The sequence below is a fragment of the Phoca vitulina genome, unplaced genomic scaffold (assembly GCF_004348235.1).
Source record: "Phoca vitulina isolate PV1807 unplaced genomic scaffold, GSC_HSeal_1.0 scaffold47, whole genome shotgun sequence".
Lineage (NCBI taxonomy): Eukaryota > Metazoa > Chordata > Mammalia > Carnivora > Phocidae > Phoca > Phoca vitulina.
The window spans coordinates 2,972,991-2,994,082 of record NW_022589750.1 but is presented as its reverse complement, the minus strand read 5'-3'; the positions used below and the strand labels follow the sequence as shown (position 1 = coordinate 2,994,082).

Here is a 21,092-nt window from a genome sequence, read left to right as displayed (position 1 = left end):
GCGTCTGCCTTCGGCTCGGGTCATGATCCCAGGGTCCTGGGATCGAGTCCCGCATCGGGCTCTCTGCTCCTTGGGAGCCTGCTTCTCCCTCTGCCTCTCTCTCTCTCTGTCTCTCATGAATAAATAAATAAAATCTTTAAAAAATAAATAAAATAAAATAAAATAACAATAAAAAAGATAACCCAAGAGGCACTTGGCTGGCTCAATCAGTAGAGCTTGTGACTCTTGAACTTGGGGTGGTGAGTTCAAGTCCCACATTGGGTGTAGAGATTACTTTAAAAACTTTTTCAAAAAAAAAAGATATCCCCAAAGTGCTGGTTATTAGCTGCAAACATGAGTGGCATTTGGCACTGCATGAACCTCTGCAGGCAGCAGAGGACCGGGGTGAACTAGACCACCCTGGGCTCCCTGTCTTTCCCTTTTCCTCTCTCTGTCCCGACAGACCCACCTGGAGCCTTCTCATCTGCCTGACTGTTGCTGAGACGTGCCCCCCACTCCCAAAGGCAAGACAGCATGTTTTGGGGGAACAGAAGCTCCCTGGAACTACACTCCGAATGTTCTAACATTCCTGACAAAGGGGTTCTACTGGGCCCACTGCTCAAAGCAACCGCAAAGACCAAAATCTCGACTTCCCAGAGCTATAACAATCACCATCTGTTTATTTATATGTATGCCCCATCTCATTCCAAAAGGAAACTGAGCTCTGAAAATCAGATCACGCGATATACACCAGATTATTTTCACACCACATATTGTATTGTACAAATGCTTCTGCAAAGGTAGCAGGGTTTTGAGTGTAGTCGATCAGTCTCCCACCACCCTCGTGAGGCAAAGGCTCTCTATGTTTCCATATCCCAAAGTATTGGCATAGTTTCAAGTCTGTATTCTGCCACCTTCTCCTAGCGTTGCCTTACGACCATTGGTCATGTTCCTTCATGGTCTTTGTCGCTACACCTTTTCCTGGACTATAATATCACATCACCTAGGTTTTACCATCTTGGTAAGAGCAGTAACAGTCTTCTAGAAAAGGCTTCCCCCGCCCCCAGCCCTCCCCACTGTATCTAGTTCCAGTGGGACAACCAACCACCGCAACCTCCTCGCGGCCATGGTTTGGTCAATCGCGGGACCCCATTCCTCTGGCCACAGCGACAGGCCCAGGAATACACGAGTCACCCCAGCCAAGACAGCCTCCTTCTCTGGGCCCCTGGGAAAGAGCCGCTTTCTCTTTCCTCCAAGGTCACAAAGCAGGAACAATGTAAGTCCAGAGCAATCAGACTTGGCCCCCTTCCACCCCCTGCCCCCCTGCAATGGAGGAAACTAGTCAATAGTGGGAGAAAATGAGCCCCATACCCAAGGGAAGCAGAGCCAAGGGACGGAGGGGGCCTGACAACTCATGGGAGTCCTTTGGACGGCCCCTTTCCTGAGCCACTGAATTCCCTTTTGTGCTTAGGCTAGTTTGGAGCTGGGTTTCTGTCAGTTATTGCTGAAAGAATGTTGATGATTACAACCCATTCCTTCATGCAAGAATTGTGGGTAGCTTTCAGGTTTTGCCATTACGATGAATGTTCCAATGAACATCTTTTTTTTTTTTGGTCCAAAACAAAACAAAACGCTTTCGATTTGAAATATGATTAACAAAGTAATCAAGGAGATGGGATCGGTTTTGATACTGCTTGAAAATTTTTTTCCGGAAGGATGCGAGAGCCCTCAGGTCTTATCTCCCAGCTCTTTACCTCCACATCAGGCAGCCGTGACTATTCCTTGAAAATCAGGTAGGGGCTTGGCCAGGCCAAGAGACAAGACATGGGTGCCTATCTGGGAAGACCACAGAAGCACAGCTATAGTGAAGAGGAAAGTGGGCCCATCTGGAGAACAGTGAAGGGAAATCTTAGGGGTGCCTAGGTGGCTCAGTTGGTTAAGCATCCAACTCTTGATTTTGGCTCAGGTCATGACCTCAGGGTCCTGGGATCGAGCCCCGCGTTTGACTCCCCACTGAGTGTGGACGCTGCTTAAGATTCTCTCTTTCCCTCTCCCTTCCCCTTGCTTGTGCTCGCTCTCTCTCTCAAATAAAATTTTTTTTAGGGCACCTGGGTGGCTCAGTTGGTTAAGCGACTGCCTTCGGCTCAGGTCATGATCCTGGAGTCCCTGGATCGAGTCCCGCATCGGGCTCCCTGCTCAGCGGGGGGTCCGCTTCTCCCTCTGACCCTCCCCCCTCTCATGCTCTCTCTCTCTATCTCATTCTCTCTCTCAAATAAATAAATAAAATCTTAAAAAAAAAATAAAATAAAAATTTTTTAAAAAGGGAATCTTAGCTTTTTGAAATGGAAAGAGGGATATGAGGCTAGAGGAATGAGATGCCACGTGGTGGGCAACCAGATAGGGCAGAACAGGCACTGAAGTTTTCTGAGCCGGGATGGGGAAGTGGATAGCAATAGTTTTAACTCGCTCACCCCTCTTCTGGTACCTGGTTTCCCCCCCTCCCATCACTCTAGTCCAGATGGCCCATTCTGGGGGTGATGCACGGCCCAGAAGCAGCCAGTCAACACACTCTGTCTCCCCTAGCCGCTGAGGTTGGTTTGGGGGTGAGCGTGTGACGCAAGCAGGGCCAAAGCCTAATCCAAGCAGGACCTGGGGCTCAACTCATTGAAGAAGGGACTTGACTCTTGCTGGCAGCTTACTTCCAAAGATGACTGCCACAATGCCTCCCATCCCAAATGCCACTCCTCTCATCAAGAGGAAGAGTTTATGTTCCTTCCAATTCCATCTGGGCTGGCCCCCACGACTTGCTTGATCCAGAGAATTGGGGACGAACCAATGCTGTGCGTGTTTGGGGCCTGAAGAGGACTGGCAGCTTCTGCTTTGTTCTCTTAGAAGCCAGCTATGGGCTGCAGAAATGTGGGTAGACTACTGGGTGGTGGGAGGCTGTGGAGGGAGAAGCCACTCAGAGAACCAGGATACCAGGATGTCCCAGCCACCAGCCAGGAGGGAGGTCTTAGGACACCTGACAAGGCCATCTTGGCTCCTCCAGTTTCAGCCCATCTGATACCACCCCCGGGGCATCCACACCAACTTCTTTCTCTCTCTCTCTCACTCTCTCTTTTTTTTTTTGCTCAAATTCTTGATCCACAGATTCAAGAGCAATGAAATGGTTTGTGTCTCAAGCCGCTCAGTTTGGGGTTGATTCATTATGCAGCCGTGGACAAGCAAAGCACGGTCTTTCCACTGGGGCTGCGAGGCTGGGGGGACACAGGCCCAGAGCTGCTGGTGGCCATCAGTGAGGTGGCCTCAGAATAACACTGGCACAAGGGAGAGGCGGAGAGACACAGATTTGAGTCCCTGATGCCGCTGCCCTGAAATCATAGCTGTGTTTGCACTTCTCAGTTCTGTGAGTCAATAAATTCCCGTCTGTAAGCTGGTTTTGGATTGTTAATCACTTGTAACCCAAAAAACGCTCTTACGAGGGGAGAAGAGTTGACAATGAAAGAAATGTTGAGTCCGACTGGTCTCTGAGAGGGCCAAGACCTTGACGTCCAGTGGAATCCTTCTGGGAGGACAGACCCTCCCGGGTGTGGGATGAAATCAGAAGGGGACAGTGAGGAAAGGATTGGCAGCTCTGGGAATCTACACAGGTTCTGATCTCAGTGAGGACCAAGGATCCTGTCCCCACTGCCACCAGGTGGAGTCTGAGCCCTTTGGGTACGGGACCTGGCTGCCAAAATGAACCCATCAGCGTCCAGGGCCCACCCCCCCACCCCCCCACCCCCCCCACCCGGCAGAGGTGCAGCAAGAGGAAGAACCCAGTGCCCTTCACCCCCAGCATCCTCCCTCCCTCCCCTCTCCTTCCACCCCTTCTCTCAGGCCCCTGGGGCCCACCTTTGGGTTCTCCCTCCACTCCTCTCAAATTTGTCTCAGGTCATTTGTACCCAAAAAAGATGATAACAGTTGACAGTAGTCAAGATGACATGGTATTCGCAAAAGAATAGACACAAAGAGGGGCGCCTGGGTGGTGCAGTTGGTTGAGCGTCTGACTCGGTTTCGGCCCAGGTTGTGGTCTCAGGGTCCTGGGATCGAGCCCCACGTCCAGTGAGCATGGAGCCTGCTTCGGACTGTCTCTCCCTCTCCCTCTGCCCCTCTCACCCCATGTTCTCTCTCTCTCTCTCTCAAATAAATAAGTGAATCTTTAAAAGAAAAATAGACACAAAGATCAATCAGAGAGAATAGAGAGTCCAGAGATAGACCTACAGAGATATATTTAACTGATGTTTACCAAAAGAGCAAAGGTAATTTAATGGAGAAACGATAGTCTTCTCAACAAAAGTTGCTGGCACATTTGGACATCCATATGTAAAAAAAAAAAAAAAAAAAGTCGAGACACAGACCTTACACCATTCACACTCAAAAAAGATCATGGGGGCGCCTGGGTGGCTCAGTTGGTTAAGCATCTGCCTTCAGCTCAGGTCATGATCCCAGGGTCCTGGGATTGAGCCCTGCATTGGGCTCCCTGCTTGGTGGGGAGTCTGCTTCTCTCTCTCCCTCTGTTCCTCCCCCCTGCTCATTCTCTCTCTCTCTCTCAAATAAATAAAATCTTAAAAAAAAAAAAAAAAAGACCATCGACCTATAAGTATAATACAAAATGACAAAATTTCTAGAAGAAAGTAAAGGACCTAAGCTAGGTGACCTTGGGTTTGGCAATATGTTTTTAGATACAACACCAAAAGCATGGTCCATGAAAGGAAAACAATTGACGTTAAACTTTATTATAATTTAAAACTTCTGCTCTGTGAAAGACGCTGTAGGAAAATGGAAAGACAAGTCATAGGCTAGGAGTAAACATTTGCAAGACACTTATCTGGTAAAGGGCGATTATCCAAGGTACACAAATAGCTCTTAAGCTCAACAAACAAAAAAACCCAATTTAAAAATGGGTAAAAGATCCGACACCTCACTAAATAAGATATACAATAGTATAAATTTCCAGCTTGAAGACGAATAAGTTCTGAGGATCTAATGTATAGAATGACAACTATAATTAACCATAATATTGAAAGTTGTTAAGAGGGTAGATCTTAAAAGTTATCATCACACACACCCACACACATACACACACACAAGGTCATTATATGAGGGGATGGAGGTGTTAATCTTATTGTGGTGAATATTTCACAATATATACACGTACCAAATAATCAAGTTGTATACCTTAAACCTACATATGTTATATGTCAATAACATTTCAGTAAAGCTGGGGGAGGAGATAAACAGATGGCAAAAAGCATATGAAAAGATGCTTGGCAGGATGCCTGGGTGGTTCAGTCGGTTAAGCATCTGCCTTTGGCTCACGTCATGATCCCAGGGTTCTGGAATCGAGTCGCACATCCGCATCGGGCTCCTTGCTCAGCGGGGAGCCTGCTTCTCCCTCTGCCTGCCACTCCCCCTGCTCGTGCTCTCTCGCTCACTTGCTCTCTCTCTCTCTCTGACAAATAAAATCTTGCAAAAAGAAAAGATGCTTGGCATCATTTGTCATTAGGAAATTACAAATTAAAACAAAAGGAGAGACCACTACACACCCATTAGAATGGCTAAAACTTAAAACACTCACCCTACCAAATGCTGATAAGCTTGTAGAACAACAACTTGCATTCATTGCTGGTGGGACCGCAAAACGGTAGGTACAGCCACTCTGGGAGAGAGTTTGGTGGTTTCTTGCAAAGCTAAACATGGTCTTACCATTTGATATGGCAATAGTACTCGTAAGTATTAACTCAGCTGATTTGAAAACCTATGTCTATATAAAAACCTGCACACAAATATTTATAGCAGCTTTATTTATCATCAGCAAGCACTGGAAGCAACCAACTTGTCCTTCAATACATGAATGGATAAACGGACTGGGGCACATCCACAAAGTGGAAAGTTATGCAGTGACAAAAAGACATGGATGAAGCTTAAATGCACATTGCTAAGTGAAAGAAGCCAGTCTGAAAAGGCCACATACACATACCTATAGGATATTCTAGAAAGGCAAAAATAGCGAGTAGAAAGATGAGATGTTGCCAGGGCGGGTGGAAGAGGTAAAATACAGGGGATTTTTTTTAGAATGGTGAGACTATTCTGTATAATACTGTCCTGCATTTGTCAAAACCCTTACAGCTTTACAGCACAGCCAGTGAACCTTAATTTTGTGCAAGTTTTAAAAAATCATTTAGGGGGCGCCTGGGTGGCTCAGATGGTTAAGCGTCTGCCTTCGGCTCAGGTCATGATCTCAGGGTCCTGGCATCGAGTCCCGCATCGGGCTCCCTGCTCAGCGGGGAGCCTGCTTCTCCCTCTGCCTCTCTCTCTCTCTCTCTCTCTCTCTCTGTCTCTCATGAATAAATGGATAAAATAAAATCTTTAAAAAAAAATCATTTAGGATGGCGGGGTTTCGGCTCAGGTCATGATCTCAAAAGTTGTGGGATCGAGGCCCACGTCAGGCTCTGCGCTCAGCGGGGACTCTGCTTGAGGTTCTCTCCCTCTGCTCCTCCCCCCCTTCTCTCTCTCTCTAATAAATAAATAAATCTTTAAAAAAAAAAGTTTAGGGGCGCCTGGGTGGCTCAGTCGTTAAGCGTCTGCCTTCGGCTCAGGTCATGATCCCAGGGTCCTGGGATCGAGCCCCACATCGGGCTCCCTGCTCGGCCAGGAGCCTGCTTCTCCCTCTCCCACTCCCCCTGCTTGTGTTCCCTCTCTAGCTGCCTCTCTCTCTCTCTCTGTCAAATAAATAAATAAAATATTAAAAAAATAAATAAATAAATAAATAAAAAATAAAAAAAAATTAAAAAAAAAGTTTAAAAAAAATCCCTTAGGAAGCCAAGGTCTCCCAGGAAGGAAGGCAGAATGTAACCGAATCTAACTGTATTATAAATGTATGATACAACTTTACCAAAGAGGGTGGGCCGGGTTGGGGCGGAGGTGCTGACCTATGTAACTTCAGAAATGAGTGGACTCTCTAAGATGACAGGCAGAAGGAAACTGCAGTTAAGCGTCGTACTGGAGTCGATCAGGTGGATTCCCATGGGGTTATGGGTTCACAGTTCTGAGAAGTCCTACACATGTACACTGGAATTGAACAATTAAGTAAGTGGATGGTGATAAGAGGAGTCAGGTTGCTCACTGCTGGAGTGAGAGTTTACAGAGAGGCACAGAGAGGAGGTTAAAATGATTCACGTAGCAATGGATTAGAGCTGGGGACATCAGTCTGAACTCATGTTCAGCTTAATGAAGATGCAGATGGTTACACACAGAAATACACACATGGGGGGCGCCTGGCTGGCTCAGTCGTTAAGCGTCTGCCTTCTGCTCAGGTCATGATCCCAGGGTCCTGGGATCGAGCCCCGCATCAGGCTCCCCCCTCTGCGGGAGGCCTGCTTCTACCTCTCCCACTCTGCCAGCTTGTGTCCCCTCTCTCTCTGTCTCGCTCTGTCAAATACATAAATAAAATATTTTAAAAAAATAAAAAATAAAAAATTGTGTAAAAAAAAAAAGAAATACACACATGGGTTACTATACACACATATATTTACTTGCTCTCCCAGCTAAGAGGGTCTCAAAACAATGATACCCCAATGGCAACAAGCACGTCCAGTGCCCAGGTTTTGGTTTTTTCCTTTTTTTCTTTTTCTTTTAAAGATTTTTTTTTTTTTTAAGCAATCTCTACAACCAGTGTGGGGCCCAGATTTTGGTTTCTAATACCATTCTTCAATAAAAGGAACTAGAGATTCTTGGAGAAATGGCTGATTCTAGCACTGGGGCAGGGAATATACAAAAGAGCCTGGAGCATCTTGTTTTGCCAGAAAATAGGGAAACACTTTAAAAAAATGTTTTAATTAAAAAAATTTTTTTGATGGTGATGTGTCAAAGAAATACATGAAGCAAGCAAAAGAGCTCCCAGGGCTAAAGCTAGAACACTTGCGGCAACAAAATAGTGTGTGTGTATATACTTATATATATATACTTTATATATACATATACTTTATATGTACATATACTTTATATATATATATATATGTATATATACACACACCACCCAGGTGCCCCCAAAATAAAGTATATTGAATCACAACCCAAAATATAAAATAAAAATCCATGAGTCCATACTGATAGAAATCAATAGTTGAATAAGCAAATAAATGAGGGAGACAAACTTCCCATGAAGAATTCCAAATAAGTTGTGTAGATACTTCTCCCTCGAGGAGGCGGAGTCTAACTCTCCATTCCCTAAGTGTGGGCTGAGCATAGTGACTTCCTTCCAAAGAGGAGGGTATGGGGGGCACCTGGGTGGCTTGAGTCGGCATACATCTGACTCTTGGTTTTGGCTCAGGTCATGATCTCAGGGTCATGAGATGGAGCTCCCCCCCATCTTTGGGCTCTGTTCTCAGTGGGGAGTCTGCTTGAGATTCTCTCTCTCCCTCTCCCTTGGACCCTCCCCCCCTCAAATAAATAAATCTTTAAAATACTACTTTAAAAGTAGTCTGTCCGGGCACTTGGGTGACTCAGTCAGTCGGGCGTCTGCCTTCTTCTCAGGTCATGGAATCGAGCCCCATATCAGGCTGCCTGCTCAGTGGGGAACTTGCTTCTCCCTCTTCCTCTGCCTGCTGCTCTGCCTACTCCTGATCTCTCTGTCAAATAAATAAAATCTTTAAAAAAAATAAAAAATAAATAAAAGTAGTCTATCTTTAGGACATCTAGATATTAAAGATAAAAGGCTTAAGCCAGGGCGCCTGAGTGGCTCAGTCGTTGGGCATCTGCCTTCGGCTCAGGTCATGATCCCAGGGTCCTGGGATGAGCCCCGCAGCCGGCTCCCTGCTCGGCGGGGGGCTGGGGGGGGCCTACTTCTCCCTCTCCCGCTTCCCCTGCTTGTGTTCCCTCTCTTGCTGCCTCTGTCAAATAAATGAAATTAAAAGAAGAAAAAAAAAAAAGGCTTAAGCCAGGGGTAAGCAGCTGACTCTTGATTTCAGCTGAAGACCCCGGGGTCTTGGGATGGAACCCCGCGTGGGGCTCCCAGCTCAGCGGGGAGTCTGCTTCTCCCTCTCCCTCTCCCCCTCCCCCCACTTGTGCTCTTCCAATGTTTCCAAAACCTAAGCACACACCATAATAACCTGGTGGGTTTGTTAAAACAGTCTTTCACCTCCTGTTTACCTCCTGACTCAGGAAGGCTGGGACAAGGCTAGAGAATTTGCATTTCTTCCCCAGGTACTCATGGTGTGGCTGGTGCCGCTCCAGGGAACACACTTTGAGAACTGCTGTAAACTCTAGGATTAAAATGATTAAAATACTGATTAAGTGTCATCCCATCCACCAGGTGGAGAAATCTGGGAGCATCCACTGGAAATTTTCAGGGGACTCTTTCAGAACCCCTCTCGAGAATCCGGGGAGAAGCCCCATTGTCTGCTCTACTTTACCTTCCACCCCTCCTGTCTCCGTAATGCTCAATGAGGTAGCAGCAGGAGGAGGGCGAGAGAGAGATGACTCAGACCCAGTCCCTGGGGGGGGGGGGGGGGGATCCAAGAACTCCCAGAATAGTGAAAGGAGTCAGAGAGTAAACGATTGCTGATTGAAATGAGAAATGTGGGTAACCGCTTGAGGAGCAAAGCAAGATGGAGATGGCTGAGAGTGGAGAACTTGAGAAAGCTTCAAGGGTCGGGAGAGATAAAGCTCAAGGTGAGGAATGATTTGGGAATCACCGAAAGAATGGGGAAGGGCCATTTCCAGCAGTGGGAACAGGATACACGAGGGCACAAGGGTCTGGCAGCTCTTGACTTTTCTGGAACCCTGATAACTGGGCACTTGGTAGGAGTCCAACACTTTCCCTCAGGTAAGTGCAATAGGTAATTAGCATTCCATTGACAAAGGAAGCTGTGAAACGTTAAGTAACTTGCCTAAGTTCATCCAGCTGGTAAGCAAGTAAACACACACTGGAGCTCCAAAGGCGCTCTGAGTCTAAATCTGGAGGCTGCCTCACACGCAGGCAGGCAGCCTCTGCCTCCTCCTCCCCCCCCCCCCCCCCGCCCCAACTGACATCCCCCATCCTGCTTTCTTTCTCCAAGCCTTCTTTCTCCTTCAACCCCTTCCCGGGGTTGCTAGCTTCCCCAGTCTGTCTTCTCAGTTCTCCCGTGATTAACCGTTACCAGACTCACGAGCAAAGACAGCAGTCCAGACTCGCAGACGCTCTCCCACTACTAGCTGACAGTGGAAAGCTAAACCCGGGGATCCACCTCCCTGCCTCGCCCCGTCCGCCCTTCGCCTCTGGATTGCCGCGAGGATCAAGAGCTCAGGGCTGTGGCTGAACTCCCACGCCATCCTTCGGGGCCCGCAGCAGCCACACCCCGGCGCTGGGACCTACGAATCCTGCCCCCAGCCTCAGGAGATCCGTCCGGTCCAGCAGGTGTGTTTCCTCCGCACCTGCGGGCGGGCTCAGCCGCAGATTCCGGGCTCACCTGGCGCCAGGGCCCGCGGGGGAGCGGATCTGCTGTTTGGCAGTCCCCGTCCGCCGCGAACCGGACAGGAGGTGAAGGAAGGGGCGCCCTCCGCCCGCACCAGAAGCAGCGCCAACCCCGCTCCTTTCTCCTTCCGGTAGGGGACTGCGACCCCCGCTCTCCGTCCCGTAGCCCCGGGCCCAAGCTCTCCTCCCCGCGAGAGATACAAGCTCCGCTCCCGGGGCGCCCCTCCCCGAGCCCCGAGTCTGGGGCGCCGGCGCCGGCGCGCGGAGAGTTAATTCCAACCGCCCTCCCGCGGATTCCGGGGGCCGGGTCGCCGAGAGCACCTCCCATTGGCCGCGGAGCCGGCTCGGCGCTGATTGGCTGGGGCTGCGGGCCCCGGCTCGCCTCGGCTCCCGATTGGGCGCCGCGCTCCGGTGGCTGGAGTGTGGCGGTCCGGCCTCCGCAGGCTGCCCGGGGCGAAGCTGCGGCGAGCTTCGGCGGGCAGCTGCCTGGGGACGCTCATCCCTGGCCGGAGTTCCGACTTCCTTCCCCGATACAGACGCCACCGATCTTCTCCCGGATCCTCTTCCTCCGTAACCCGCTGCTTTTCTTTTTCCTTCCTCCCGGCTCCCATCTCCCGAATCCGCGCTTCCCTCCCCTGCTCCGGGGCCCCGGAGCCGACCATCCCCATCATCCACCTGCCATCCTCCTGGCTTCTTGCCCCTCCTTGACCTCAGATCCCGTGACCGACAGAGCCCTGGCATAACCTTCTCACCAGACTCTCCTAAACTTCTTTTCCTTCTCTCTTTGCCAGCTCCTGACTCCCAAATTCCAGCTAACCCTTGACCTCTTGACCTCTGACCCTAATATTCTCGACTCCAGACCTCTAAATTCCTATCTCCTGCAGCGGGGGAGACTGCTGACACGGAGGCCTCCCCCTGAGTTCTGACTCCGTTTCTGAAGCTTGTTTTTACTTTCTTACTCCTGGGCCACTTCCTGTTACTGCTACCCCACCATGGACTTCTTGATGAGTGGCCTGGCAGCCTGCGGGGCCTGTTTGTTCACCAACCCCCTGGAAGTGGTAAAGACCAGGATGCAGTTGCAGGGAGAACTGCAGGCCCCCGGCACCTACCAGCGGCACTACCGAAACGTCTTCCATGCCTTCATCACCATCGGCAAGGTGGATGGCCTAGCTGCCCTGCAGAAGGGACTGGCCCCTGCTCTCTTATACCAGTTCCTGATGAATGGCATCCGCCTGGGCACCTACGGGCTGGCTGAGGCTGGGGGCTACCTGCACACGGCTGAAGGCACCCTCAGCCAACCCCGCAGCGCTGCGACTGGGGCCCTGGCTGGGGTCATGGGAGCCTACTTGGGGAGCCCCATCTACATGGTGAGAAGAAGGGTCTTGCCTGGGGTCTTCAAGCAGACCCTTGGTGTAGGGTGGGGCCTGGGCCTTCACAACCTGACACTGAGATTGGAAGTAGGTTTGTGTCGGGGACGATGCGGAGTTTGAGTGCCGCACATCAGTGGGTGTAGGGTTCAGGAAAAGTCCTGGGCACCACAAAATTAGAATCCCACAGTCTCCTCCTTTGAGTTTTCCGGAATAGGTGAAGGGTCAATAGCCTGAGGCCCAGAGAAGGGAAGTGACCAGCTCAAGGTCACACAGCTGCTTGTTGCTAGGACTAGTTCCTGCTTAGTGCTCCTCCTGGAAGACACTGGGAGGCAGGCAGTTCTGGAAGAGAGGCAGTCTGGTCTCACTGCCAGGGTGCGACATTCAGGGACAATGACCCCTCCAGGGGCAACCTGCCCCAGGGTTGGATGGGGAGCCTGGTCATGGTGTTGGCTGGAGATCCAGTCTGGGAATAGGAGCTGATATGAGAGGCTGGACAGCCAAGTGTTGCCTAACGGGAACGCTCTTAGGAAATGTTGCCATTCTTTAACCTCTCCATCCCCCACCCAACCCCCAAAGGAAGGAGGATGTAGGGGGGCTGGGGTGTCTTGCAGTGCTAGGAGATCCATCCCCTGGGACTGGAGCCAAGGGACACAGAGTCTCATGACCAATGTGTTAATGGGAACAACAATAATTATCAGATTAAGAGGATAGTCCTTGCTGAACACCCTAGAGGAAGTATGATGGGGTCAGGCGTTTGGGTCTTTGAGGTGGGAGGCTGGCCACTGGGCCATAGGCTGGGATACTTTCTCGTTCCCAGGTGAAGACCCACCTACAGGCACAGGCAGCCTCAGAAATTGCCGTCGGGCACCAGTATAAGCACCAGGTGAGGGTTTTCCAACCCTGCTGGGGTCCCCGCCCCTTCTTGCCCATTGCCCCCACCACCTCCCCACCCCAGCTCTCTGCCTGCCCCCGACAGCTGCAACCCAGCCCAAAGATCCAGCCCCACCCTGCCCCGATTCTGGAGCAGTGAGGAAGGGAGCAATGGCGGGTGGTAGACATTCCGATTCTAAGTCCACACGGGACCAGTTGCCCAGACGTGGGTGCCCGTGAAGGACCCATCCTTGGCAGTGTGAGGTGGCAGCCCCTGATGCTGGGGGGACTGAAGCCTGCCCCCATGGTCTTCCCCCTACCAGGGCATGTTTCAGGCGCTAAGCGAGATTGGCCAGAAACATGGTCTGGTGGGGTTGTGGCGCGGGGCCCTGGGCGGCCTGCCCCGAGTTATCATCGGTTCCTCCACCCAGCTGTGCACCTTCTCATCCACCAAGGACTTCATCACTCAGTGGGAGGTACTGCCCCCGGGGGAAGGGGTGGGGCCACCCTGGGACTGCGGGCAGGGGGCGGGCAAGCTGAAGGGGGCTGCAGAGGGGACAGTGCTCATGGTCAATGTCAGGGAATGGCAGGAGGGCTTGGGGTTTGCTGACTCTACACCCTCCCCACTTGTCCTCTTGTCACTTCCTCCCAGATGGTGTAGTCCTTGAGCATCCTGCCCTTCCTACTTCACAGTGTTCCCATGCCGTGTCCTAACTGGTGGCATGGAAGCTCCCTGAGTTACCAGCCCTCTACTCTCTCCCTGGGGGCAGGGCCCGTCCTTTCCTAGGGGTCGAATGACTGGCTGACAAACCTCTTCCTCCCTCCACCCTTAGATATTTCCTCCCCAGAGCTGGAAGGTGGCTCTGGTGGCTGCCATGGTGAGCGGCATTGCAGTGGTCCTGGCCATGACGCCCTTCGATGTCGTCAGCACGAGGCTCTACAACCAGCCCACCGACGCTCGGGGCAAGGTAAGGGAAGGTTCTGGAAGGCAGGCCAGGCGGCGGGTGCAAGCGAATGGTGGGCGCAGGTGGGACAGCCTAAAGTGCAGCCCGCTGAGATGAGGCCGCTGATGGGCTCTGACAAACGCCTTCCCTGTGCTCTCCCTCCCTCTCAACCTGCTCTCAGGGCCTCATGTACCGGGGGATGCTGGACGCTCTGCTGCAGACCGCTCGGACAGAGGGCGTTTTTGGCATGTACAAGGGTATAGGGGCCTCCTACTTCCGCCTCGGCCCCCACACCATCCTTTCCCTCTTCTTCTGGGACCGGTTACGTACGCTGTACTACACGTACGCCAAATGACCACGGCCATTCTTTCACACACCACCGGCTCAGCACTCCTTGGACACTTCTGCCTCCACTCCTATGCCCTGGTGACTTCTGACCAGGTGACCTTTTGTCCCTCCGAGGGGGACCGCCCACTCCACTCCCCGTCTGTTTTCTCAGGGTTGAATCACTACAAGGGACAGTCTCCCTCCCTTCCTTGGGTGTCACTTTTAAACCTTCCCTTTTAATCCGTCCTCCTGGACACTTCACACACACACACGCACACACCCCCTCAGGGCTGAACCAGTCACTCCAAAGTATTCCCTCCTTTTATTTGGACAGCCTTGGGTCCCTTCTGATCCTATGCACAAACTTTTAACTCCCCACTCCAAGACCAAAGGGAACTGGGGGGACCCAGGTATCTTGTTAGATGCAAAGGCACAGAGATATTATCTTGGTTATAAAGCAAGTTTATTTCTGCAGACAGGAGGTGTCTTATGTTTATGCACAGGGGAGGAATTAGGGGCAGATATCCAACCCTTTGTTCCCCTTGAAGAACGGGGTCCCCATGCGCTTGAGCAGCTTCACGCAGTGTTTCAGCATCTTTAAGGGGGACCAAAGATGTTGGGGTCGTGAAGGGTCAGACTGGTCACCAGCTGTTCAAAGTCACCCAGGCTCCAGGGCGGAAGTGACAGATTTTCAGGACCAAGAGATAACCTATTGTCAGGGCTTGGGGGTGGGGGGAACAGATGGAGAGAGAATATCATCCAGGACGCGGGTGGGCAAGTTCCCACTTCCTGTGCCCCGTAGGACCTGAGTATCTGTGACCCCAAACCTCTGGCCCTCTCCCTCTTCCTTGGAGGACCCCACCAGCCAGTCTCCCGGCTCTGCCCCTCCCAGCAGATCCTCCTGGGGACCCAGTCACGAGCCACGCGTCCTTTCTGTCCTCCTTACGGGGGATCATTGAAGGTGAGCAGGAGATCAGTCTGGTACCGGGGCAGCCGCAGCAAAGCCTGGTGTACGGTCACATCCTTTGCTACCTAAAGGGATCAGAGTCGAGATGCTTACCGGACCGGCCACTCCCTTCAGCCCTCCAGGAATCTCACACTCCCCTGCCCTCACCTGCTGGTTTTCTTTAGCTACCTGCTGCTTGCCAGAGAGCACCCAGGCTTCTTGACAGAAGCTCCTCAGAGCCAGGTTCTCCGAAGGGAGAGGCTGCACACTGTCCACTTGCATGGCCCTAGCCCCCTGCACCCCGCCCACGTCCTCAAAGTGGTACCTAGAGTAGGGGGAGCGGGGTCAGGGAGGGACGTCTCTGCCTCCCCCAAACCCCCCGCCCCCCAGCATCTTGAGTCCCTTAAGCTTCGTTCACTTCCGGTGATGAGGTGCTGCCCTGGGAGTTCTCATCGCACTGATTAACCTTCCAGCCGCAGGCCCCGCCCACCTCCTCGGCTCCGGCCCTCCCATTGGCCAGCCGCGCGGGCGGCCGCCTCCCTCACCGCGCAGCCTCCTCGCCCTGCACGTGGGCCTGCAGCTCCAGAAGTTCCACGACCAGGCTCTGGTCCGTCACGCGGTGGCAGAAAACTTCCTGATTGTCCGGGACCGGCCGGAGGTCGCTGGAGAGAGGCGAGGCCGACCCCGGCTGAGCCCCGCTTCTGCCCGCATCCCACCCGGCCGGCCCGCAGCGCCCGCGCCTTCTCACCTCACGTCAAGGGCCCCGGGAGGGAGAGTGGCGGAGAAGGCGCCCCCGAACAGCGGGTAGTGTCGCGTGGGCTCCATGGGCCTGGCACTAGGCGCGGGCATTAGAGAGATGTAGGAGAAACCCACGTGTGCCGCGCGGCATCACCTCCACCGTCTCCGCTCCACCTTAGCTCCCGCCCCTTTAGGCATGGGCCCCGCCCTGCGGCCGCGCTGGCCAATCGGCGCCTGCGCCGTGGGGGCGGTGCCCAGCGGGGCGGCTCCCGGAAGCCCCGCTCTCCCGGGCGGCGGGGCGGGACTTGGGGGTGGGCTGCGAGCTCAGCCCTCGGGCCTGGGGTTTGTGACGCCCTCTTGCCCGCTAGGGCGCGCGCCCCCCCCCCAGTCTCCTCTCTTTCAAGGGGCCGCATCTTCTAACACTGTCTCCTGAAACCCTCCTTGGGGACCCTTGCTCGCGCAAGGGACCGACGCCTAGGTGGGGTCTCCTGAGTCCGGGGAGAATAGTTGGAGGGTCTTGCAGCTCCCTCCTTGGGGCGTCTTGATGGCAGCGAGCTGCAAACCAGACCGCTAATTCCCGGATGCGGGGAGTTAGGGGAACAGTGGGGCCAGGTGTGGGGCCCCGGTTAGGATTCAGGCCTCTTCGCCTTCCTGCATGCGAGACCCAACCCGGGGATTAGGTATTTAATCCCTCTCAAATCTTGCCTTGAGAACGCGGTGGGGGGCTGGGGGTGGGGACGGGGGCCGCCCCCACACGCACCTGGAGGAAAACACGGATTAAAGCCTCTGTTGTTTCTCTTTCATAGATTTTTAGAATGTTCTTAAACTTTCTGCTCAGTTATATCCTCCCAGCTAATTTCCCCATTCATGTTTGATCCCCAGCACCCAGCAGAGTTTAGAACATAACAGACCCATTGTGTATTGTTGAACGATTGAATAAACCCCACCCACGGGGTTCCAAGTGTTGACTCTACTTACAGAACCTAATAATTTCATGACACTGGGGCCAGGGAACACCTAATTTTCGGCTCCTTACCAAAGCTGGAGATACAAAGGCAATTAGGACAGGATCCCTGCTTCACCGGAACCGCTGAGTACACTTTGAGTCTTAAAGGTTGACCCAAAACTCACCAGGGCATCCTAGGGGTGTGTGAGGAGAACATCAGGAGAAAGACTTGGAGCTGAAAGGGCACGTTTTGGGAAATGCAAGTGTATCAGCCTGGCAAGGGCGCAGTGGGGATCAGGGGGTGGGAGCTGTGAACAGTGGCGCTGGAGAGATGGTCTAGTGCAGGGTTTTTATAGAGCATCCTAAGTAGCTTGGACTGTTCCCTTCTGACTACCAGCCTCAGACTTCTCTCGTCCTTATGTCCTCGTCCCTAAAACGTTGTTGGGATTAAAGGAGCTATGGATGTAGCTGCATCCGAATCTGTTTCTGGGCCAAGAGAGTGGACTAGGTTTGATCCAAGAGGAATTCTAAAGAGGAGGGCAGTGTTGCAGACCCTAGAGGGAGGGAAGGAGCCCGGACAAGGGAAACCAAGGGAGCTAGAACAGAGCGGTCTACTTACTCCACGCTGCCTCTCTCGGATGGGGAGTGGCAGACCTCTCTGTCCCTCCCTCCCCATTTCTGCTGGTCTGCCGTCTGTTTGCTCCCAACCCCACAGGGCACTCCTGGCTTTAGCTGCTTTGTGAGCAGTCAAGCAGATAGGGAACCCTTGGAAAGGGACCTTCAAGGACAAAGAAGTTAACAGGGCCCTGGCACTGGGCACGACGGGTGGGGGCCTACTGAGCCAGGAGGAGGTCGCACAGGATTAGGGAGACTGAGGAGAAAGCCCCCCACTTCCTGATTTGGGGTCTCTGGCATGCCAGGAGCCATGCTCTTGGATGAGCCTTGTACAGCCGGGGACTCCTGGCCCGCTATAGCTCTTGAGTTCTTCCAAGTTGTAAGAAGCAGATCTCCATGAAGTGACACAGGCACAGGGCCAGACCTCCAGGAGAGTCGGGTGGAAGGTCACCCTAACCTGGCAAATTTCCACTTGGACTTGACTTCCGTCCCTCTCATCCTTCACATCTGTCTTGGTGTCTGTCACTTCGCCGGGCCCTCCCAACCGCTGACTGTCTTGTACCTTCAAATCTAAGGACCTATTTGGCAAGCTCTCCTGCCTGGCCACTTCCCGGGCCACTAGCCAGATCCGAGTGAGATCCTCGGTCCAGCTGGCTGTGGCTAGGATAAATGGGTGTCATGGGACAAATCTCAGTAGGCCCAAGTGGCCCAAGCCATTTTTCTCAAGGGGGTGTGAGGGTTTGTCCCCCTCTCAGCTCACTGGTTGAAATAGACCTACAACTGATGGGATTCCATCCCCCTGGGACATTCCCTTATCCAATGCCCTGCATGCCGTTGATGCTGCCGGTTTCTCTGGGGACAGGTATCCCAGAGCATCTGGGAAGGCACCAGGAGGTAGAAGGGATGGACTTGCACCAGGGAGATGGCTCAATACACCCAAACTCAAGCATCAGTTTGGGAAGAATTGGGACGACACACACTTCTATTAAGCAGAGGTTTTGAACCTTTTTTCTACCACGCATCCCCTTGGCAGCTTGGCGAGGCCCACAGATCCCTACTCGGAATAATGTTTTCAAATTCATAAAATAAAATATGTAGGGATACAAAGGAAATGAAAAAAAGTTTTTAAGATTTTATTTATCTTTTTGAGAGAGAGTGAGAGAGCACAAGCAGGGGGAACAGCGGAGGGAGAGGGAGTAGCTGGCTCCCCGCGGAGCAGGGAGCCCGACGTGGGGCTCGATCCCAGGACCCCGGGATCATGACCTGAGCCGAAGGCAGACGCTTCACTGATGGAGCCACCCAGGCGCCCCAGGGAGTGAAAATATTTGAAAACAATAATCAAAGTTAAAACCCCAGATTTTTGTCATCACGTTAAGGAGGTCTAGTGGCAGGTCTGATAAGTATAAAGTAACACAGTCTGGTGCTTCTCACGCTACTGTGCTCTGATATCTACAGTCACAATAACAAGAGATGCTAAATTTCAAATAAGAGGTCATTGGAAATAAGCGTAACTTTTTCCCATCCAAGCTGATTGATTGGAGCTTAAGAAACCCGGCTATGAATTATGTGTCCTGGCCCTACACCAGGTCCTAGGGGAAGCTCAGTGGTAGCCACAGTAGGTTTCTCAACAAAGGCCTGGTATCATGAATGCGGTGTTTGAGGAAGAACAGTGTGTCCTCGTATTGGGGATGATTCTATAGCTGTCACCCAACACCCCCCCACGGAACTTTCCAGCCCCGTATCTCCCATTCTCCCCTCTAGATGCAAGGTACTCTGAACTTCCCTCAGCCCCTTGACTGGGTCACCCTCCTTTGTGCCTCTCAGATTTTACACCTGTGCCATCCACCTAGAACTTTCTTTCTCCCCCTCCTCCCTGGCTAACCCATTGCCAGGGTTCACCGCTCCTTCTGAGGGTGCCTGGGGCTCTTGGCTTTCCTGTCCTGATCACAGGCACCCCACTATGTTGTAATGCTCTAATCTCCAGTAGATTCTAAGCACCAGGGGGGCAAGGACCCTACCCATCGTTCACCTTTAGCTTCCCCCTGAGTTGTGCGGGGTGGTGGTGGGGGGGCTGGCCTATAAATATTTATTGAATGGATATTACTTAAGAGACAAGAGGTTATTTACCAGTCAAGACCAGTCAAGAGATGTGGTACCATAAAGAATTTGACTGGCCCTCGTTCCTGGTTCCTAAGAGGGAAACTCTAAATCCTTGGGATTTTCCAAGTGACAGGTGCTCTTTGCTGTTCTTGGTGGGCCCTGATAGTTTACACTAATGAGATGACTAGTTGACAGTTGATGTAAAGAGAAGAATCGGGATGAAGGTAGGCCACACCACAGAGACCAACCATGTGACTGAGAGGGTTGGTGCTTTGAGCCACTTGACATCAACCCTTACCCCAAACTCCAATAAAAATGCTGGACATTGAGGCTCAGGGGAACTTCTTGGATCGTAAATACACTGATATGCCAGGAGGTGACACACCTGTCTACTGGTGGCCTGGGCTTGGAAGCTCTGCTTCTAGGACCCTTCCAGAACTTACGTTTGTCTGTCCTTACAGTGAAACAGCAATCCTAAGTCTAGCACTTTCCTGAGTTCTGCGAGTTGTTCCAGTGACTTATTGAACCTCTGGGCATTGCAGGAACCCTGGAATTTAGATCCAGTTGGCCAGAAATGTGGGTGACTTGGGGACCCATGAGATTTATGGCTGGCATCTGAAATGAGGGTGGTCTTGTGGAAAACACCTGGTAACTCGTGGCATCCAATGCTTCCCCCGGTTGGCATTAGACCAGTTAGGGTGAAACAGAAGAAGTCTGTAATATCCCGCATTCAGGGGGATGAGGGTCTGGGCGAAGCTGGTAGAGACAGGAGAGGGAGAGATGAAGCCAGAAAAGCAATAAAGAAGAGAAGCCATAATCTGGGTGATCCGCAAAGTGTAGCGTCCCAGATGGAGGCCGGGCCAAGAACAATGGCAACGCCAATGACAAAAATGGGGCGGAGAAGGGCTTGGTTGTGGGTGGGGTGGAGAGGAGAGAGGGCCTCTGTTGTTGCATCCACGTCACCAGACTGGGTGCCAGCTCCCCCCACTTCCCAGCGGTGGAGTCCAGCACCTCTGCTCCTGCCATTCCTCCTTCTGGGTGTGGGATTGTCCGAGCCAGTGACCCAGAGACAACCGCGCCACAGGACCGTGCTCGGTCACGTTCCTTCCTGAGGACCCTCTGCCTGGAGCTGCCAAAGGGCACACGGCCTCAGAATGCTCGGTCCTGGCAAAACCCTCACTTTTGACCTCTCGACGGACCCTTGCCCTGCTGCACCTCACATCGTGTATTCCAGAAGTGGGAGGAGGAGGCCCTTTGGACGAGGTGAATTGGGAGAGGTGGCAGACATCCCCCTGGTGGCCTGGCCTGCATCTGAGGGAGGGAGAGTGGGGAGGGGTCCCACTGTCGCAGCTCTCAGAATCTGATGGAGCCTCATGGGGAGGGTGAGGTACATCACATTCTCCTAGGAGGTGCCCTTGGGAGTCTGCGGGGCCCCAGCCCCCCCAAAGTGCCACATAACTTGGTTCTTTTCCTCTGTCTGCTTTATTTGGCTAAGGTCATGTCCTTGTAACCGGCCGTAGGGGAAGTATTTGGGAGTGGGGAGGGCTGCATGCGCTCTGTGGGGAAAGGATCCTGATGCCGGAAGAGTTTGCCTCGGGGTGAAGACGGGGTCAGCAGAGCTAGGACTCCGTGGTGAAGGACTTGGGCTGGCTCCTTCCCAGGGGTGTCCCAGGATACTCCAGTGACTCAGGCCCTGGGAAGCCAGCCACTCAGCCTCCTGTTTTTCCACCAACCCCTTAAACACGGGTTAGCAGGACCCTAA

General features: G+C 52.6%; 2 protein-coding genes across 5 annotated transcripts; one reads left to right on the top strand and one right to left on the bottom strand.

Annotated features, from left to right (window-relative positions):
- The first annotated feature begins 10,114 nt into the window (after positions 1–10,114).
- SLC25A35 (solute carrier family 25 member 35) lies at positions 10,115–14,022 on the top strand. Of its 2 annotated transcripts, none has more exons than XM_032432133.1 (6): positions 10,115–10,605; positions 11,266–11,841; positions 12,662–12,727; positions 13,038–13,190; positions 13,548–13,682; positions 13,840–14,022. In XM_032432133.1, the coding sequence occupies exons 2-6, from the start codon at positions 11,467–11,469 to the stop codon at positions 14,011–14,013; spliced, it is 903 nt and encodes a 300-aa protein (XP_032288024.1). In that variant the 5' UTR covers positions 10,115–10,605; positions 11,266–11,466; the 3' UTR covers positions 14,014–14,022. The 2 variants fall into 2 exon arrangements, with proteins under 2 accessions (XP_032288024.1, XP_032288023.1); XM_032432132.1 differs by lacking the exon at positions 10,115–10,605 and adding an exon at positions 10,988–11,044.
- A 444-nt stretch (positions 14,023–14,466) lies between these two features.
- Positions 14,467–15,843, bottom strand: RANGRF (RAN guanine nucleotide release factor). 3 transcript variants are annotated; one of them, XM_032432134.1, is made up of 5 exons: positions 15,680–15,843; positions 15,477–15,593; positions 15,100–15,256; positions 14,932–15,017; positions 14,467–14,706 (listed from the first exon to the last, which is right to left on the bottom strand). In XM_032432134.1, exons 1-5 carry the CDS (start codon positions 15,778–15,780, stop codon positions 14,583–14,585), a joined length of 585 nt encoding a protein of 194 aa, XP_032288025.1. In that variant the 5' UTR covers positions 15,781–15,843; the 3' UTR covers positions 14,467–14,582. The 3 variants fall into 3 exon arrangements, with proteins under 3 accessions (XP_032288025.1, XP_032288026.1, XP_032288028.1); XM_032432135.1 differs by having other exon boundaries at positions 14,565–14,694; XM_032432137.1 differs by having other exon boundaries at positions 14,565–14,706; positions 15,121–15,256.
- Positions 15,844–21,092: the final 5,249 nt, after the last annotated feature.

What these genes read in the sequence shown, in the direction of transcription:
- SLC25A35 (XM_032432133.1), top strand. Translation starts at nt 11,467, where the DNA reads ATGGACTTCTTGATGAGTGGCCTGGCAGCCTGCGGGGCCTGTTTGTTC. An exon ending in TGGGGAGCCCCATCTACATG is followed by an intron (nt 11,842 to 12,661) that starts GTGAGAAGAAGG and finishes TCTCGTTCCCAG; the next exon opens with GTGAAGACCCACCTACAGGC. An exon ending in ACTTCATCACTCAGTGGGAG is followed by an intron (nt 13,191 to 13,547) that starts GTACTGCCCCCG and finishes CTCCACCCTTAG; the next exon opens with ATATTTCCTCCCCAGAGCTG.
- RANGRF (XM_032432134.1), bottom strand. Translation starts at nt 15,780, where the DNA reads ATGCCCGCGCCTAGTGCCAGGCCCATGGAGCCCACGCGACACTACCCG. An exon ending in CCCGGGGCCCTTGACGTGAG is followed by an intron (nt 15,594 to 15,679) that starts GTGAGAAGGCGC and finishes GCCTCTCTCCAG; the next exon opens with CGACCTCCGGCCGGTCCCGG. An exon ending in CAGGGCGAGGAGGCTGCGCG is followed by an intron (nt 15,257 to 15,476) that starts GTGAGGGAGGCG and finishes CCCCTACTCTAG; the next exon opens with GTACCACTTTGAGGACGTGG.